At 37.5% G+C, this 20,081-nt stretch overlaps 2 protein-coding genes across 4 annotated transcripts; one reads left to right on the top strand and one right to left on the bottom strand.

Moving 5' to 3' along the window:
- Positions 1-605: 605 nt before the first annotated feature.
- On the top strand, positions 606-13,686 carry LOC126585384 (protein PHOTOPERIOD-INDEPENDENT EARLY FLOWERING 1). Of its 3 annotated transcripts, none has more exons than XM_050249795.1 (20): positions 606-856; positions 2,766-2,846; positions 3,005-3,112; positions 3,250-3,330; positions 3,440-3,528; positions 3,651-3,787; positions 3,873-3,943; positions 4,680-4,815; positions 5,281-5,607; positions 5,691-5,764; positions 5,847-5,981; positions 6,415-6,453; positions 6,725-6,793; positions 6,908-6,970; positions 7,055-10,118; positions 10,598-10,662; positions 10,733-10,800; positions 11,196-11,976; positions 12,162-12,739; positions 12,874-13,686. In XM_050249795.1, exons 1-20 carry the CDS (start codon positions 797-799, stop codon positions 13,313-13,315), a joined length of 6,468 nt encoding a protein of 2,155 aa, XP_050105752.1. In that variant the 5' UTR covers positions 606-796; the 3' UTR covers positions 13,316-13,686. The 3 variants fall into 3 exon arrangements, with proteins under 3 accessions (XP_050105752.1, XP_050105751.1, XP_050105753.1); XM_050249794.1 differs by having other exon boundaries at positions 607-856; positions 5,269-5,607; XM_050249796.1 differs by lacking the exons at positions 606-856; positions 2,766-2,846; positions 3,005-3,112; ... (4 more) ...; positions 4,680-4,815; positions 5,281-5,607 and having other exon boundaries at positions 5,691-5,771.
- A 534-nt stretch (positions 13,687-14,220) lies between these two features.
- LOC126585386 (DEAD-box ATP-dependent RNA helicase 10) lies at positions 14,221-19,728 on the bottom strand. Its single transcript, XM_050249797.1, has 13 exons — positions 19,402-19,728; positions 19,143-19,266; positions 18,969-19,038; positions 18,518-18,580; positions 18,342-18,416; positions 17,740-17,859; positions 16,914-16,955; positions 16,744-16,818; positions 15,783-15,929; positions 15,533-15,670; positions 14,977-15,088; positions 14,809-14,897; positions 14,221-14,675 (listed from the first exon to the last, which is right to left on the bottom strand). Exons 1-13 carry the CDS (start codon positions 19,565-19,567, stop codon positions 14,538-14,540), a joined length of 1,359 nt encoding a protein of 452 aa, XP_050105754.1. The 5' UTR covers positions 19,568-19,728; the 3' UTR covers positions 14,221-14,537.
- Positions 19,729-20,081: the final 353 nt, after the last annotated feature.

Raw genomic sequence — 20,081 nt, 5'->3', positions numbered from 1 at the left:
TGCTTATCTCTCTAAAATATTTTCTCTTTCTATGCATCTCTCGTAAAGTATTTCGTCTATTTCTTCCTTAAGCTTGTACTTTGTAGTTAATTTTCCTACATTTTAATTAATTTTGACCGATTTTCCCGTACAATCATGTTGTTCTATAATTCTTCTAACTTTTCATAAAAGTCTCACATTTTAAACACCGAGAATTTTGGAGGATTTTCTTACGTATTTTAGGCCACAATAAAACAATTCGAGGTAAACAGTAAGTAATACTGTTGTTGAGCCAATTTTTTGCCCATTATCACAAGATAGAAAAGAGTGTTGTTATCGACGTTCTGGAAAGTCATCATAAACTTCTTCGTCTATATTTTTTCACTTATGTTTTTATAAGAAAAAAAGGATTGTGATGACATTTTTGGATTGGAGATATTATTTTCCAATTAAAAAATGCGATTTTATACTGGTGTTGGAGCTCTTTTAAGAAACATGTTGGGCCGTTGTAGATATTTAATTTGGCCCATAACCCAACCTATAACAAGAAAGCCCAAAGCAGAACCCAACTCCGTAAACAAAACAAAAACCCAAAACGCAGCGCCGTAACATCATCAGGGGCTGGTGGGTGTCCTCTCAGAAAAGAAAGAAGCAGCTCCCACACAGATAAACAAACACACAAAACACAGAAAGAAGGGAAAATAGCGAGAGAGAGATACCGGAAGGAAGAGGAGAGAGCAATCGGAGAAGGAGAGCACACTGGCGTTGATCGTACGGTCCAGATCCACTGGTTTTCTGGATCCGACGACCCGAAGCCATGGCTTCCAAAGGTCCAAGGTCCAAGCTTGATCATGAACCCAGACCTAAGCGCCAAAAGGTTAGCTTTCCGATATTATACTTCTGCATTTTTCCGATATTGTAATTTGTATTGAGCTTGGAATGAATAAATAGTAGTTTTTTTTTATTTTGTTTTTATGATTTTTTTATTTTTTTATTTTTTTGTAGTTTTGTAATCCTACTGTAGCTTAGCGTTGTTGAAGTTTGAAACTTGTGATTGTTTTGGTCAGAAATATTTTTTGTTTTTTATTTTCCTTATTTTCTTGTTTTTTGTAGCAGTGTCTGGCTTGAAATTGTGGTTTTGAGTAATTTTAATTCATAAATTATTCACTTTTCTGGTAACTTATGGAGATTTTGACACGAAACTTGTATTTCGTGAGAATTTTGCTTGCGTTGGGCATATCTTAGGAGAATTCTTTTTTGGAGATGTGTTAGTTGAGTGTATGCTTGGGTCGAGGCTAAAAGTATGGCCGGAGGAAGTTTGAGCTTTTGTTTTGTTTGTTTCGTTTTGAGTAAACAACGTTCAGAACGCTATCTCAGGAACCAATGAGCTGAACGTATGCAAAAACGCTGCTGAAGTTCAAGAATTTTTCGATATGTGCATTTCGTTCTTATGCAATCATGTCTTAGTGATATATAAAAATGTGTGCACCTAGAGGGGAAGTGGCCCGAACCCCCACTATTTTATGAACTCTCATTTTGTCTTGCAATTTTGAGATTATGGAAGTCCATGGAGTGAAAAGTTACAGTGGATGAATAAATTGAAGTAGAAAGCACTTTCTTTAATGGATTTGGCCTTGAAAAGTTATGACATAACCCTTGTTTAAAATAAAATAAATTTTTTTTATGACTCATAAGAAGTGTAGAGATGAGAAGAAATAATTTTTGTTAGCGTTAGTTCTGCGAAAGGTACCTTTCCCTAGTGTAGAATGTGCTAAACCAATTTGAGAATTTTGGGTTCTCGTGAGGATTTACTGCTTATTAGATGCAGCAAGCTTCTATTTAGACTCTGGAGAGTCATGCTAGGAGATGAAGATTAAACATTAGGAAGACTGGCCAGCTGCTACTCTATTAGCTGAAGCATGCATCTATTTAGTCATTTTCTACATTTAAATGTTTCCTTAACTAAGAACTAATGGAACAATATTGCAAGCAGGCAATGTTCTATGTGTCTTGAAAAATGGCTTATGGCTCGTCAGTAGCATTTAAGGGTGCATATTCTCCCTAACAAAATGCATTGGCTTCCACTGTGTGGGGTGGATTCTTAAAAGTCTCGGTGTATGGTGCATCTTGAAATAAGTCAAATTTCAGTTTTGTCACATGGTTTAGAGCATGTAATGGTTTCTATTTTCTATAGAAATTTTATTGAGAATTTTGAGACCGATAATTTGGATCAATAACGTCAAGAAATGGGTTGTTGGATGTTTTGACATTGAGAGGAAACCCTTCCAGTTATCATTGTGCATTACAATGCTTATGATTGTTGTTCTGGAAAATTTTCAGATTAATATTGCAGCAAAGTGAAAGAATTTTCCAGGGGATAAGTAGTGCTAGGACAAAGTCTTCATGTTTGAGTTATGGTTCCGCTCCTCAATGGGAATATATTGAAGTATTATTACTAATACAAAGTGTGATAATTGGTTTGTTATTAGGACTTGAGATTAAAGAATGCTTCTTGTGTTGAATTATTGCAACAAGGGATCTTGAATATAAGGTTGTGAATTTTGTGTTCAAGTTTCAATAAAAATATTAGAGCTGACAAAATTTTGTTAAAATCCAAGTATTTTGTTGTACATGCATAACATGCACCTACATGTAATGGTCTTCTGTCTTCATGTTCCTTGGTGATGATAAACATTCCACATATTGAAAGCAGTCAGTAATTTGAATGTATTGCTGCAATCCTACTGTTAATCCTTGACTCGTTTATACTAACTTGACTGTGATAGGCCCTTGAAACTGCAAGTGAACCTCGTCGGCCAAAAGCTCACTGGGATCATGTTTTAGAAGAGATGATATGGCTTTCAAAGGTAATTTACAGTTATGCGCCTTTAAATTTTGGTATGATTGTGCTTTATTATCTTTAGAACAAGAATTATGTTGGAAAGTGTGAAATCTTCTGAATTATGTTGAGAATATGAGATAAATGCTTTTGGTATTCCTTGCTTATGAAACTTGTTATTAGCAGGATTTCGAGTCAGAGAGAAAATGGAAATTAGCTCAGGCGAAGAAAGTTGCTTTAAGAGCCAGCAAGGGCATGCTAGATCAGGCTACAAGGGGAGAAAGGAAATTGAAGGTTCTGTTTTTTCCTAACTGAAGTGCAATGCATTATGCATACACTAAAGTTTATCTCAGTTCTCATGTTACACAAAATTGGTTCATATAATTGCTCTCACGTTTATTTTCCTTGCAACATTATGAATTTTAATTTAGGAGGAAGAGCAACGGCTAAAGAAGATTGCAGTCAATATATCGAAGGATGTGAAGAAATTCTGGCTGAAAATAGAAAAGCTGGTAAGCTTATCTTTGCTAAGTTACCAACTTTAACAAAAAATTTATTTTCACTAATTTATTGTCCTTATAGATAGGGCCTTGACTGTATATGCCTAATATTGTATTCTAGGTGCTTTACAAGCATCAGATGGAACTTGATGAGAAAAAGAAAAAGGCACTTGATAAGCAGCTTGAGTTCCTTCTAGGTCAAACTGAGAGGTGAATTTTTTTTTTCGTGGTTAATTGATATGATCTTAGTTGTTGTTGTTTTCTGTGTGCTGCATTTGATTTCTTGCTATTGTCCTGGTGAACTGAATGACACTTCTGCATGGAATTTCCAGGTACTCAACAATGTTGGCAGAAAATCTTGGGGACAGCTACAAGCCTGTTCAGCAATATCCTACACAAGGTCAACCAAGTATCCAATTCAAAGAGATGGACAAAAATGATACTAACAAATCAACCGAATTGAATGCCGGTAAGTTGAAGGTTGTTATTTCATTGACGTTCTTCTCTTACCTACTTTTATCTTGAACTAAAACACTCTCACACGTTTTAAACAGAACCTGACACAGAAAGAGCAGACATTGACGTTGATGATGATGATTATGACGTACAGTCTGAAGATAGAACTGTGAGTCTTTCCTTTCCTTTTCTATTCTGTAAATATATGATATTTCTTTTTAACTCAATTTGGTGGGTATGCATTTACATGATAGTAAGGCCAATTATGCAAGGAACTATGTGCATATGCAGTGGATTACAATAATTCTTTCCATGATACTTGATGATGTTAAGGAAAAGTATGTCAGTCAACATTCTCCAATACTATAGTATTTTCATCTAAGTCTATGCCGCCCTAGGATTTGGGATGTCAGGCAAAGGTGAAAGAAGCGTAGTTGGTAATGTAGTTGACCATGAGTATAAGGTAATGCATAGATAAAGTCTGTAGTTGAACTGACCAATTTGTCTGCTAACAGTGCAACTGTTTGCTGTCCGGGGAAGTTCTGTAATATCAAATGAAGCCTGGATAATCACATGGAAAAAAACTTCCATGGAATTTTGGAATAGAGTTCTGACTCCAATACTTAGTTTTCTGTATTTGCAACTTTTATATGAAGCCTCATGTTCTGTTATTGTGAGTTTTATACTCTAAACATGCTATTTGGAGTATATGTCTATCTGTAAAGTGTTATATTGCCTGTATGTCGACTGGAAAAATTTGTTCATTATCATGTTTGCAAAAACTGCTTTGCATTTGGAGAGTTAGACTGATACCCCTTGTGGATTTGAAGGATGTTTTGATACTGCTTTTTATGTATAATTTCTATTCTTAACAGATGTTTTCCTGCATGATGATGCTGTTTTAGGAGGATGATGAGAACACTATTGAGGAAGATGAGGCTCTTTTTACTGAACAAGAAAGGAAGGAAGAGTTGGCTGCTTTACAGAATGAAGTAGATCTTCCACTTGGGGAGCTACTCAAACAATATCCTATGGAGAAAGGTGAATGGTTATAACTTTTTGCTCAACTATACTTTATTTAATTATGAGAGGCAGTTTGTATGTTCTAAATATGGGTCTGGAACTTTTCGCATTATTTTCTACAAGATGATAGCTAGGTTTCAAAAATTCACAGTTGGAAGATGCGGGTTATGCTTGTCTTCTTACCCGCTTTAGGCATTTATCTAAGTGTAATTATTTCCACATTGTTCAGATTCCTCTCCAATTAGCCAAATATTTTGGTCCTGGAAGAGCTATGAGCCAGTTGGGATGGCTTTTCCAGTAGTTTTTCTTCTCTAGCACTATGAATTTTATTCGTGTCGTGTGTTAAGTCACAGAGTTGTGCTCAGTATATGGTAGATTTGGTATATCATTGGTGGGATCTATTCCCCTGTCTCTTGTATGCTAAATGAGCACCTTTGAATTAATGGTATTTTTATAAATCTTATCTGACAGATGGACTTTCAGTTAGCCCAGAAAGTAGTACAGAAAAGGGTGAAGATGCTACAGAAATGACATCAGGAGACGATGGAGCAGAAATGACCTCAGTAGAGGAAGAGCATGGTATGTCTCCCGGTAAGAATGGGGACGATGCAGAACTGATCTTGTTGGGGAAAAAGGATGATATGTCTCCAGGGAAGGATGAAGATCGCAAAGAAATGACTTCGGTGGAGGAAGAGCGTGTTAAACAGGATGAAGATGGCACAAAAATGACCTCAGTTGGAGAAGAGAAGGGTATGTGTTCAGAAAAGGTTGAAGATGCCGCAGAAATAACCTCAGTGGGGGAGGAACCTGGTAGGTGTAGCAGTTAATGTATTTTGTTATCAAGTGAAACTTATGATCATGTCTGAAGAGGTGAGTGTTCAATTATACTGCAGGTGAAAAAAGCGATCTTTTTGTGTCCGATATAACCGAGAAAATCAACTCAGATGTTGTCACTGGTCGTCGTTGTGTAAGTTGTATGTGTTTGTGGTTGCGATGCTGAATTGTGCAGTTTATGAATGGTTGGCATGATAGCTGTTTGCTATTTGCAGGTGCAAAGTAATGGCGGTTTGTCCATTTCAAAAGGCCATTTATCAGAGATTGAGATAAATGAAGATAAAAATCATTCAGAAGCGCCTGTACAGCTTGCCAAAGGACAGATGCGATATGATTTTAATGATGAACATGTGAGAGTGCTATTTTTAGGTTTTAATTTTGTTCTTCTTCCTTTTACAATGATAGCATATGTTCAGCAATATTGCTTTTGCATCATGATGTTTATCTATTGGACCTTTATGTCTGGTGAACTCATTTAGCTCTGGTTTGTCCTAGCATGGTAGTTTTTAAAACCAATTATTTTATTTCAGACTTGTTAGATTAAATTGTGGATATATATGTGTTAATATAAAGCTATTTGTGTGTGTTATGTATGTATGTATGTATGTATCTATATATACATATATCTTGAATTTATATGTTCCAACTTTCAGATTCTCCAAATTCAGATTTAGTTCCCTTCCTTTCATTTAAAATTTTGGATCTTTATATTTTTTTTCTTTCTGCAAAAAAAATAAAAAAAATTAGAGGGTTATTGCTCACTCTTCTTTCTAAATTATGTAGGAAGATGGTGACTTCATTCTTGCTGCTGGAGAAGAACAGGTGGGAATTACTTTATGTTCTCACTAATTTAAAGTCCTGGTCGATTTAAGTAGCTATTGTTTGTTACTTGCCCACTCAACCATCTTAGAGGCCTTTTTATACTGTTTTTATAAACTTGAGTTTTTTGCAACCTCTAGGTATATTCTGGTTGATTATTATTATAGCGTAATTGTGCTAATCTGTGTTAGTTCAGTAGTTGGAAATAGGTTTCAAAGTGGTTGAATTTTATTGCCAATAGCCTTTGTTTTATTGATCTGAGTTTGATGCCCAGGATGATGAGACAACCTTATCAGAGGAGGAGGAACTGGAAAAAGCAGATACCAATGATCGCATGGATGAGGTGAGGAGCTAGTCTATGTACCTTTCATGTCTACCCTTATACTTTAGGCATGTTGGTAGAAACACTAAATGGTTTGGTCCAAGTTGTTGATTGTTTGAATGGTTTTTTGCCCAGATTGCCTTACTGCAGAAGGAGAGTGAAGTTCCTTTACAGGAACTGCTTGCAAGGTATAAAAAGGTATGCTTTATTGTATCCTTCTGCTCATAGGTTGAGTGATTCACATCATATATGATTTTTGTTCTATTATCAACCTGTTTTCAGGATTTAAACAGTGATGAAGTTGCAGATGGTGAATCTGAATATGGCTCTGCTCTATCAGAGGATTTTGTGGATTCTTCATCTCTTGAAGACGTTGAACCAAAGCAAGATGATTATATGGATGAAGATATTGACTCTGGTGAACACCAGCCAGCTCTTGATTCTCCTACTGAAGAACACAGTGCAAGTATAACTAAGATTTCAGAAGGGGGAAAAGACAGTGAAAACAGACTTGAGGATGCGGCTGCTGCTGCTAGATCTGCACAGCCAACTGGAAACACCTTCTCCACAACCAATGTCCGCACAAAGTTCCCCTTTCTTCTTAAGTTCCCTCTACGTGAGTATCAGCATATTGGCTTGGATTGGCTTGTAACGATGTATGAGAAAAGACTGAATGGGATTCTAGCCGACGAGATGGGGCTTGGGAAGACAATCATGACAATTGCTTTGCTTGCACACCTAGCATGTGAAAAGGGAATATGGGGTCCTCATCTTATTGTGGTCCCAACTAGTGTAATGCTTAATTGGGAGACTGAGTTTCTTAAATGGTGTCCAGCTTTCAAAATCCTAACTTATTTTGGAAGTGCTAAAGAGCGCAAGTTGAAAAGGCAAGGCTGGTTGAAACCCAACTCATTTCATATATGCATAACAACATACAGACTGGTTATTCAAGATTCAAAAGTTTTCAAGCGGAAGAAGTGGAAGTACTTGATTTTAGATGAAGCCCATCTGATTAAAAATTGGAAGTCTCAGAGGTGGCAGACTCTTTTGAACTTCAATTCCAAACGGCGCATTTTGTTAACTGGTACTCCTCTGCAAAATGATCTCATGGAACTTTGGTCTCTAATGCATTTCTTGATGCCCCATGTATTTCAGTCTCATCAGGAATTCAAGGATTGGTTCTCTAATCCAATATCAGGGATGGTTGAGGGGCAAGAAAGAGTAAATAAAGAAGTTCTTGATCGTCTGCATAATGTTCTTCGTCCATTCATTCTCCGTCGTTTAAAACGAGATGTGGAGAAGCAGCTCCCTATGAAACATGAGCATGTCATATACTGTAGACTCTCCAAGAGGCAGCGTAACTTGTATGAAGACTTCATTGCTAGCTCCGAAACACAAGCAACTCTTGCAAGTGCCAATTTTTTTGGAATGATAAGTATTATAATGCAACTTCGTAAAGTATGCAATCATCCTGACTTATTTGAAGGTCGTCCAATTGTCAGTTCCTATGATATGGGGGGTATTTACACACAATTGAGTTCTTCAGTATGTTCAATTCTTTTACCTGGACCCTTTTCTGCGGTAGACCTTAAGGGTTTGGGGTTTTTATTTACTCATTTAGATTTTTCAATGAATTCTTGGGAGAGTGATGAAGTTAAAGCTCTTGCTACGCCATCAAATTCAATCAAGGAGCATGTTGAACTGATTAATCTTGAAGATATTGGTGGACTTAAACATCGCAAGAAGTTGCATGGTACCAATATTTTTGAAGAGATTCATAAAGCAATTATGGAGGAGAGACTAAGACAAGCAAAGGAACATGCTGCAGCTGTTGCATGGTGGAATTCCTTGAGGTGCAATAGGAAACCCATATATTCAACAAGCCTAAGGGAGCTTGTTACAGTAAGACATCCTGTTTTTGATATTCATTGTCACAAGGCTAATCCTATATCCTACATGCACTCCTCAAAGCTTGCTGATATAGTCCTTTCACCAGTGGAACGCTTCCAGAAAACGATTGACCTGGTTGAAAGCTTCTTGTTTGCAATCCCTGCTGCGCGAGCGCCACCACCTGTATGCTGGTGCAATAAGTCTGTAAGTTCTGTGTTTCTGCATCCAGCTTATAAGCAGAAATGCTCTGAATACTTGTCTCCACTTTTATCACCATTCAGACCTGCTATTGTTCGAAGGCAAGTATATTTTCCTGACAGGCGACTTATACAATTTGACTGTGGTAAATTGCAAGAACTTGCAGTTTTACTTAGAAAACTAAAGTCAGAAGGTCACAGAGCACTAATATTCACTCAGATGACCAAGATGCTTGATACCTTGGAGGCTTTCATCAATCTGTATGGTTACACATATATGCGTTTAGATGGATCCACTCCGCCCGAGGAGAGGCAGACTTTAATGCAGCGGTTTAACACGAATCCAAAAATTTTTCTTTTCATATTGTCAACCCGTAGTGGGGGTGTGGGTATTAACCTTGTTGGGGCAGACACTGTAATCTTTTATGATAGTGACTGGAATCCTGCTATGGACCAACAAGCTCAAGATCGATGCCACCGTATTGGACAGACACGTGAAGTAAATATTTATCGGTTGATCAGTCAGAGTACCATTGAAGAAAATATCCTGAAGAAGGCAAATCAGAAGCGTGCACTTGATGATCTAGTTATACAGAGTGGGGGCTACAACACTGAATTCTTCAAAAAGCTTGACCCTATGGAGCTTTTCTCTGGTCTTAGGGCACTTCCCGTGAAGAATATGCAAAAGGAGAAAAACCACAACACAACTGAGGTTTCTCTGTCTAATGCTGATCTTGAAGCTGCTCTAAAGCATGCAGAAGATGAAGCCGATTACATGGCATTAAAGAAAGTTGAGCAGGAAGAAGCTGTGGACAACCAAGAATTTACAGAAGAAGCCATTGTGAGATTGGAAGATGATGAATTAGTAAATGAGGACGATGTGAAGATTGATGAACCTGCAGATCGGGGTGGAGTCGTGGCGTCTTCAAGCAAAGAAAATGGGGTTGATCCTAATGAAGGAAGAGCTCATACTGTTGCTTGTAGAGAAGATGATGTGGACATGATGGCTGATGTCAAACAGATGGCTGCGGCTGCTGCAGCTGCAGGACAAGAAATCTCATCATTTGGCGATCAATTACGTCCGATAGATAGGTATGCAATTCGTTTTCTAGAATTGTGGGACCCAATTATAGACAAGAAAGCAGTGGAATCTCAGGCTAGGTTTGAGGAGACAGAATGGGAACTGGACCGCATTGAAAAATACAAGGAAGAAATGGAAGCTGAGATTGATGAAGATGAGGAACCTCTTGTATATGAAAGTACGTACCTTTGTATTCTTTGCATTGTTTGTTAAGTTACCTTGAGGCATATCGTAACCTTAAATATATCCAACTCTATGGGCTTGTCATGTGGTGTTACTTCATGATAAAATCGTGTGACCTTCACTCCACATCTTACCTCAATTTGCAAAATTAAGTTTGCGTTAGACATCAAACTGAGTTGGAACATGAAAGAGTTTTTATTTTCTTTAAGCTATAATGATTTCCCCCTGGCTCTTACAATAAAATTGCTTCCACCTGACATCATCTTTTGCCCACATGGCTCTTGTTTTTCAATTTGTCCCTTAACCGTATCACATATTGTCATGATATGGTATCTGGTATCTGCAAATCAATTCTGCAATTATTTGGGACATGCTAGTCATTGACGTAGTTTGAGAAATTCAAACTATTAATATGTTATATTGCCATGTATGCGTGTTGCAACTTTAGACTAAACTCGTGTATTTTGTACTTAGCATGGGATGCTGATTTTGCAACTGAGGCATATCGGCAGCAGGTTGAGGCTTTAGCTCAAATTCAGGTCAGTGGGATACTTATTGTGCTGCATATTTTAGTGTCTATGTAATAATTTATGTGCAAACTTTTTTCAGTTGGAGGAACTGGAATACGAAGCTAAACTGAAGGAAGATGAAGCAGAGGAAAATTGTGATTCTATGAAGTAAGCTGACAGACTCAACATTTTTCCTGATAGTAGTTGGTTCAAATTAATCCTCTTTTCCCATCAACTCATTCAGATATAGTAAAAAGAATCGTATCAGGTGCAATAGGTTGAGAAAAAATGAATTGATGTTTTTCTCTCCCGCCCCCATCCCCCTTTCTCAGAAAAAAAAGTCCTGTAGCTGGCACCCAATATGTATATGTTACAAGATCCCCTCCTGCACAGAAGCATCTGTACTGGTGTCTAGAATAGCATTTAAGATATACAAGTTTTACGAATATCCAAACTGTCAACTGAAGAAAATATTAAATTTGGGAATCTCTGAATGTAGCTATTGAAACCTTTTTCTTTTTAAGTTGAAGCTTCTCTAATTAATTAGTTGTATAATATTCCAGGAATGAGATGCCAATTGATCCTAAACCAAAGACTAAGAAGAAATCGAAGAAAGCCAAATTTAAATCTCTGAAGAAGCAGTCTCTAGCTTCTGAACTGAAACCTTTGAAAGGAGAGCTACAAGCTGAACCTATGTCCATAGATGAAGACTCTCTCTCTCATGAGATGGTTACGTATTCCGATACGGAATCACCACGTTCAAGTGTGCAGAGAAAACGTAAGAAGGCTGAAGTCATACCAGTTGGCGAAGAGAAGAGTTCAAAGAAGTCTAAGAAGCTCAAGAAGTCTACTCTTGAAATATGTCCTACGGAGTTTGATACTAACCTCTCTACTATGGATCATGATGAAGTTACAGAGTCAAAACCATGTGAGAGTATGGTTGAGTTTGATCATAAGCCAGCTAGCAGAAGCAAAATGGGAGGGAAAATTTCTATCACTTCCATGCCTGTAAAGCGAATTCTACTGATTAAACCAGAGAAGCTAAAGAAGGGGAATATTTGGTCTAGAGACTGTATTCCATCACCAGATTTTTGGTTGTCACAGGAGGATGCTATGTTATGTGCTGTTGTACATGAGTATGGTCCTCATTGGAGCTTGGTTAGTGACGTGCTTTATGGAATGACCGCTGGTGGGTTTTATAGGGGAAGATATCGCCATCCCATCCATTGCTGTGAGAGATTTAGGGAACTCATCCAAAGATATGTTTTGTCTACACCGGACAATCCTAACTATGAAAAAGTTAACAATATAGGATCTGGAAAGGCTCTTCTAAAAGTGACAGAGGTACAAATGGTTTTTATTTTACTTTTTTATATATACTGAACTGCATATGTTTTGTCGACCTCATAATCACTTATATCACTGGACTAAGTGAACTATTGTGAATTAAAATTGGTACGGTTAGCATTTACTAAAGCATTGCGCAAGGAAAAACCAGTAATCATCTAATTATCTTTCTTATGTGCCAGGATAATATTCGAATGTTACTAAACGTTGCCGCCGACCAGCCCAATACAGAGTTCCTCATTCAGAAACACTTCACTGCCTTGCTTTCAGCTGTCTGGAAGGTGACATCCCACAAAGACCGCCGAAAAAATCTCCCATCTTCCCAGAATGGTTTATATTTTGGGGGAAGCATTTTCAGCCCTTCCAACCAAAAGTCTCAGACTCCCATGATGGAACGTACAGAAAGAATGAAATTGACCAATTTCGGACATGGTACCAAGTTGGTAGCGGCTGCACTGAATGATGCCAGCAACAGACAGGGTACCAAGTTGGTACCAGCTGCACTTAATGATGCCAGCAGCAGGTGTGACAATGACACAGTGTTTCGTCCAAACCTGGGGAAAGATTCTTCAATTGAATCAGAACGGTTGGATATAACTCTGGAATTTCAGGGAGCAAAAGATGACACAATAGATGAATTGCCATCTGTTTTAAATTTATCAATATCTGCTTCTGACCGTTTTCCATCGCTAAATAAAGCTACTGAAGATCATCATCTAAGGAAATCAAGCAATGTAAATTTGGCTGAGAACCGTTTCAGGTAAGGTCTCTTGCAACATGATTCCAAAACGATTGCTAAATGAAAAATAAATGTGTATCTGATGTCACAATTACTTAAGTGTGGGGAGTTGTGGGTTTTGGGAGGTTGCTAATAAGAGGCATGTCTCCTTTCAGGACCGCAACAAGAACTTGCAATGAAGATGCCATGGGATGGGCTTCATCGGTATTCCCAACAAATGATCTCAGGTCTCGGTCAATGTCAAAGTTAACGACCACGGGAAAGCACAAACTTGTCTTCTCTGATTCCGTTAGACCTTCCAAATCGAAGATCAGAAAAAGTTCAGTGGAGCATGGTGAGATGCGTAACTTTGTTTCTGAGCAGGTACTCCCACCTTTCCCAATGGCTGCACCCCTGAATCCAAATCCGAGGTTTGACCTGAACACCCCCATCGATGAGGATGCTGGAATTTATGAATTGGAAAGCGATTCCTTTTCTTGCCTTGACGAGTCTTTGCTGGAAATGGAAACCTTTGGAGTTCTCCCACATGAATACGTTCCTGGCTTGATTGGAGGCCTCGATGATGAACAATTGCCAGAATATACAGACATTGGGTAAGCTCTGAGAGCTGGAGCCATAAGTTTTGGTATTGAAAGACGTTGATGGATACCGGCCATTGGATTTGGGATTATAGATTTTTTGCTCCCTCTCATCAGACGCGGTGGACTATAAAGCAAATGACATTTGGGGAGCTAGGACTTTTACCCTTTTGAGATGCAGAGGGAGTGTTTTGGCACGTCTTGCTGTCATATGCAGAAATCGATCATTCTGCTCGAAGAATGGAAGTCAGGATCAGAGGAAACAAATTGTGACACACAATTTTTGTAGTTGAACTTATCACTGGCAGATGTTTGAATTTGTTTAGGGCTTCTATTGAGACGTCTGTATGGGCATATTTACTCCATTAGAAGTAGCAAATGAAATTACTCCTCTCTCTCTCTCTCTCTCTCTCTCTCGTGGTGGACGGTGATCTAGAGGTCAGAGTAGGCAATCAGTTAAGTCGTACACTTCCTTTGTTCAAGGAGTTGAATTAGACGTAACAAAAATAATCAAATCATATGTTTTACTCCTAGAGTGTAGCATGATACTTGGGGAGGTGGATGATAAAGAATTTAAGTGTGTAATGACTTTTCTTTTGGCTAAATTATATTTCTGACCATATTTGGCTCGATTTCTTCTTCCTAATCAATCAATAAGTGTGGTCGATGGGAAGTGCTAAAATAAGACGTCAACCACGGAGTTGTTGCAGTTGTAGCTCCCAGGCGGTAAAGGAACCCAGAAATTGTTGTTTCAGTAATTTTCTTTTTATGACGTAGAAGATGCCTCAAGTTCGAATTATTTTGTCCGTTATCAAGACAAGAACTTAGGACCTCACCACATTGTTTGTCTCTGATCTTTTCAATACTACGTCGCATTGCAACTGGAAATTTGGATTCCAAGAAATCAAACTGAGATAAGAGAAATAATAGAAAATGATGATATTAAATAAATGAAACTATAGAAGAAGAAAAAAACCTAAATCAACAATGTTTATCAAACGTCCAAAAAGATTGGGGGACAAATGCTCCAACATCTTCCCTCAGTCAAGAAAATGTTGAGCAGGATATATTACATAAAAAAGATTAAAATTTCATTGCCGGTCCTCTAGTAACTTGTTGCCTTTGTGAAACAACACAAGGTAAGCAAGTCTTCGGTGGCACCTTGTTGAATCGGCGTAAGGTACATAGTTACCGAAAAGCAAAAAATTCTCTCCAGAACAAAACTTGGCATTGGAGTGAAATCAATCTCTTGATTTTTTGAACTTCTTCGACTTTCCACCGGACTTTCCTCCTCCTTTGTGACCTAAGTACTTGTCAATATCCTCCTCCTCACCATTGTTTCCCCCCTTCCTCTTCTTGCCTCCGCTCTCTTTAATTTTCTGGAGATGTCAAATGTAGAACACATTGAGCACTATATCTATTCAATGGGATACATACCCAGTAAATGAAACAAAATCCTTGAGATTGATATGTAAACAAAAATCAAAAACACCAACTTGGGAAGAACATTACCATCTGGGCTAGTCTTTTCGCCTGTCCAACACGTTCTAACAGTAGCAGGACTTCCTCTTCTTGAGCAGAAAATTCGGGTAACTTTTTGCCTGAACAGTAACAAATTGTAAGCGTAAAAAACACTCGTTTCAATATCCCACTATACAGGCATGGTAAACTATAGCTTACCGATAAGCTTCTCTATCTGTATATACCACTCCAACTCATACTGGTTCACTAGAGAGATTGCAAGCCCAGATCGTCCAGCACGAGCAGTCCTTCCAACTCTATGGATATAATCCTGTGACTCATCATAGTTAGCAAACAATGGCATTAAAAAATAAAATAAATTTAAAAATTAAAAAAAATTAAAAAAAAAAACAATAGCACAGTTCTTCAATAATGTATCACCTAAACAGAACTAACTGTATTAACTTTCTTCTTCCTCTTTTTATCTATTTATTCCCTTGAATTGGTGTGCCTACAGGTTACAGAACATTACAAGTATTATATAGAAAGAGACGAGGGGCGTGGGGGAAGGCAAGGGAAGCCATTTTGTATCACTGACTAATAATGAAGTTTTCACGTATTAATTGTCGTCCACTACCACTAATTAGCTTTAAGACAAACTTTTCGGAGTCGTACTGGTAAAAACTGTGCAATGCAACCATAACAATATTAGGTTTAGATGGAACAAAAACGCAACAAATATATTAAGACCCGAATAGCAAATAGTAAGCCTAACCTTAGAATTTGTGGGAATGTCATAATTAATAACCATATCCACTGATGGAATATCCAATCCTCTACTAGCCACATCAGTGCAGATAAGTACATTACATTCACCAGCTTTGAACATATTTAAGGCTCCAAGCCTTTTTGACTGCCAGAAATAATACATGAACAAGGTTAGAGAAAACCATGAACTATAAGCCAAACACTGTGCTTCAAATGAAATTAGTGAATTCAAGAGTACTTAATTTGATGTTATATACCTGGCTCATGTGACCACTAATTGGGATGGCCCTTATGCCAAGATTTCGAAGCATCAAAGCCAAAACTTGTGTTGCATCGCATGTGCGGGTGAATACCATAGTTGTACACTGAGACTTCTCAGTCAGAATATATACAAGATAGCAATCCTGTAATCACAAAAAGTTGAACTTATAAGCAAGAGAGACAGTAACAAAAAAAAGGCATAAAATGCCAGGAACTTCGTGAAAGAAAGAATGCATGTCATGATTACGTCTTCAAACTGTGTCCGGATCTTGCACCAAAATATTTGATGTTCCTCACTTATGGTGCATACCATGTATGATGGTATCTAATAAATTCACCAACGAATCCAACAATTCATCCATAATTATAATATTGTCATTGATGCATTTCCGCACCCCAGACACACATGCCCAAGGTAAACCCACTGGTCTCTTAAAATCATACACTCCAGGATGTCACCAGATACATCAACCAATTCGGAAGCTATTATCGCCAAAGGTAAACCCACTGGTCTTTGACATTTCTTTATTTATCTGTACCCCTATATACTAATACAGATCAATGTTTTAAGAGAAAGGCATAACATCAGGCATTTTACTTCTTTTCATTTAAAAAGAAACTAATTTGCAGTTGCACAAGAGAAAACACAAGTTACTGGATCTGGCTTCACAAATAACCAGGAAATAAAAGCTCAAAGCAATTAAAAAAATGCTTTCCCAAACTGCTGAATGACAACTATAATAGAAGGATCTTCTTTCCTAATCAAACTGGTGACCAAAATATCTCCGTGATAATTCACATATGTACTTTTATTGGAAACTAATAGCAGCAGTCTGCCCCACAATATAATTTGTATATGATTCATGAGCAACATGAAATGTCCTGATTATCTAACTGAGTAGACGAATAACACTGGATTAAAAATCATGAGGAGAAAAATAGCAAGACAGGGAAAACCTTGTACTTGGCAGGCAGAAAACGATACTGCTGCTTTAGCGTGTCAACTGTCGAATACTTAGAAGCTACTTCAATCTGAGATAAGTCAAGAAATGCAAATGTTTTAATACTGGGAAGAAAAAAAAAATTTGTGCATAATGAACATGGTCCAGCAAACACTTTCATCAAACCTTCACAGGGTTCCTTAGGCAAGCCCTTTGCAGCTTCCGAACCTGCAACGTTACAAGCACAATTCTGTTAGCTGATGAATAACTTTTGGAATATATAAGGTTCAGAAGGAAAGCCTCCGTCATATTCGACTCATCTGTTTCCTACGTGTTGCACTCCAATGTGGCAATCCCAACACCAAGACACCAGCACAATCTAATTGGTGCCTTTCAAGGACAAAACTAGATACATTGTCAACTACTAAACTAAGGCCAGCTCAACCCAAAAACCTAAGGGCTCGTCTGGCAAGTGCTTTTAAATGACTGAGAGTGCTTCCTGCTAAAAGCACCAGTTATGTGCTTCTTGCGGGAAGCACTTTAAGTGCTTTTGCAGAATTAACATGCATTTTTACTAAGGTTTGGTTCCAAAACATTTTATCTAAAAGCGGTTTCAATCGTTTAAAAGCACTTGCCAAACGAGCCCTAATATTACATGCATTAGGAATCTACTTCCATAATCTGTACTCTATATAAATTACGAGAAGCACAGATCGTCTCTGCTAAGAAGCAGGAAGGAAGTACAAGAACATTTGAAGTATAAAATGCAACCTCATATAACAGTAACAGCAGCGTAAAAGAATTTCTCTTCATATGCAGGCTTCTTAACATTCCTGTTTTTTTCCAAAAAAGTAGTGAAATTACATATATTCCTTTTATTTTCTGGTAGCAAAAGTCCAATTAAAAAATTGATTTATGGTACTAGATGTGCAGAGAAGCCATGATACAAAACTAAAACAATTGCAGCAATACAAATACTTCTATAGATGCTTTGAAATAGTTAGACATGTACCTTTTTAGTCATAGTAGCAGAGAATAAGTATGTCCTCCGATCACGAGGGATTTCATTCAGAATTTCATCAATTGACTTTTCAAAGTCCTCATTAAGCAACCTGTCAGCCTCATCTAAAACCTGCTCCATTGGATATAAGAGACTCTTAGCATTTCTAACCAGGTCTCAGTCATGGGGCAGTCGAGGTTATATCACACACAATTACAAAATGTTCTAGATAATCATATAAGATAATGTTGCTAGTCTAATGGATGGGAAAGAAGATGCAAGAAATATTGTCAAAAAATGTATGATCGCCAGCATTGTTCTATGTTGAACAAATTTAACTAACTACAAATTAATGATAGACCAAAACAATATATATTTCATGTTTCTTATTAAATCTAAATTATTTTTTTCAATGAGATTTTCATTACGTAATCCCATGTTCATCTTGGCTGACCTCTTGATCTTTTTGTTTTTCCTTTTATAAATCTTGGCTCTGCCAACAACTACATCTAGTGGTCTACATTTTATATGCCCGAACCACTCTAACCCATTTCTAAGTTGATATTCAAAGAAACAACTGAATAGATGACATAACAAAAATAATCAGTTCCTACCAAAAATTTCAACGTGCGAAGAGAAAATCCTTTCGTGTTGGATAGATGATCCATGAGGCGTCCAGGTGTTGCAACCTGCAAGAGAATACCTGTTCTTTTAGAAAAGTTGACATGAAACCCAAAGGCATTTCTACAAAATTGTTATAAGCTATCAGTTAAGTAAAATAACAACTTACAACAACATGTGGCCGCTTTGCAAGATTGATAGATTGTTGCACCATGTCCACTCCTCCAACAAGCTAAAACAATTAGGTAAAGCACTAAGTAGCATTCAAAATGTTTAGAATAGTTAAATCAATAAAAAGCTTCAATTAACAACTTCAGATTGTTAGCTTCCAGCGCATTAGAAAAGATAACGTCTCTTTACTTTACAGGTCTACATAAAGCATCAACACATCGAGACTATAAATTGTTCAAAAACAGTCGTCGTAAATATGAAACAAAACTGTAATAAACAAAAAAAGAAGCTACTGGTATATTTTCATTAGTTTTCACCTTTTAAAAACTACATAACAATTTACATTTTCATCAAATTACCACGACACTACATACACAAAAGAACAAAGCTCATACAATGTATAACATGCACTATGACAAGCTAGTAAACTAAAAACATCAATTGCTCACCACTGCACACTTCACGCCAATCTCGGACCCCAAAGCTTCAAACTGCTCGGAGATCTGAATTGCAAGCTCTCTGCAGCACACACAAATGAATTTCGACAAACAAAACAACCAAAAATTTTGTTTTTTGTGACATATATCTTCCTATAAACATATCATTCAAGCCGCCTCACTGACCTCGTTGGAGACAGAACGCAAGCGAAAAATGATTGTGGAGTCTTTATTAGTTCTTGCAGTATCGGAAGCGCGAATGCGCCGGTTTTACCCGAACCCGTTTGTGCAAGTGCGATCAAGTCCTTTCCTTTATACCCAAAAAATCCATACATAGAATCAGTTGACAAATACATACAAAATCTATATGTAAATGCAAAGAAAGTTGAGATTTTGAAAATTGATAAAAAAAATTGAAGCAAATGCAATGAGAGAGCGAACGAACCTTCGAGGGCGGCAGGCATGGATTCGACTTGAATTGGGGTAGGGATTGTCCACCCCAATTTCTCACAAGCATCCACCAATTCGTCGCATATCCCCAAATTCTTAAACGTCGTCGTCGCTGTCGTCGTCGTCGTCGCCGCCTCCTTCTCTTCGTCGGTAGCCGCCATGCTGTCTCGGTGCCGGATTTTTGCTTAGAAGCAGAAACGGTGGCGTATTAATCTCGGCTGAAGCGGGAGGTGTGTGGCGCGAGAAGTTGGAGTCTTACGGGATTCGGCCGTTAGGGTTTTTCGTTTTTCTTGCGCCAGTCTCTGGTGTGTGAGGGTTTAAGCCGAGAAGAAATAACGTGGAGATTATATTATATCTACTTACGATTTTGCCCCTAATAATTTATTAAGTTACCCTTATTTTTTACTTTCTATTTTTTTTCTTTCAAATTAATCAGTTGTATTAAAAAAGAAGTGATTTTCATACGTTTATTATTTATTATTTTCGAATCAAATAAATTAAACACATTAACAACTAGACAAAATAAAATTTGAATAGATTAGACATAATTATGCTTTTTAGCAATTTTTAGTGACCAATTAAAAATTGTGTAACAATTCAATAATCAGAAATAACAATAATTTGTAAAATAGTCCACTGATTTATGTAAAGTTTAGAAATTCATCTTGAGCTTCG

The sequence above is a fragment of the Malus sylvestris genome, chromosome 10 (assembly GCF_916048215.2).
Source record: "Malus sylvestris chromosome 10, drMalSylv7.2, whole genome shotgun sequence".
In the NCBI taxonomy this organism is placed as follows: domain Eukaryota; kingdom Viridiplantae; phylum Streptophyta; class Magnoliopsida; order Rosales; family Rosaceae; genus Malus; species Malus sylvestris.
The sequence above is the reverse complement of the archived record's forward strand: the minus strand, read 5'-3'. Positions and strand labels throughout refer to the sequence as shown.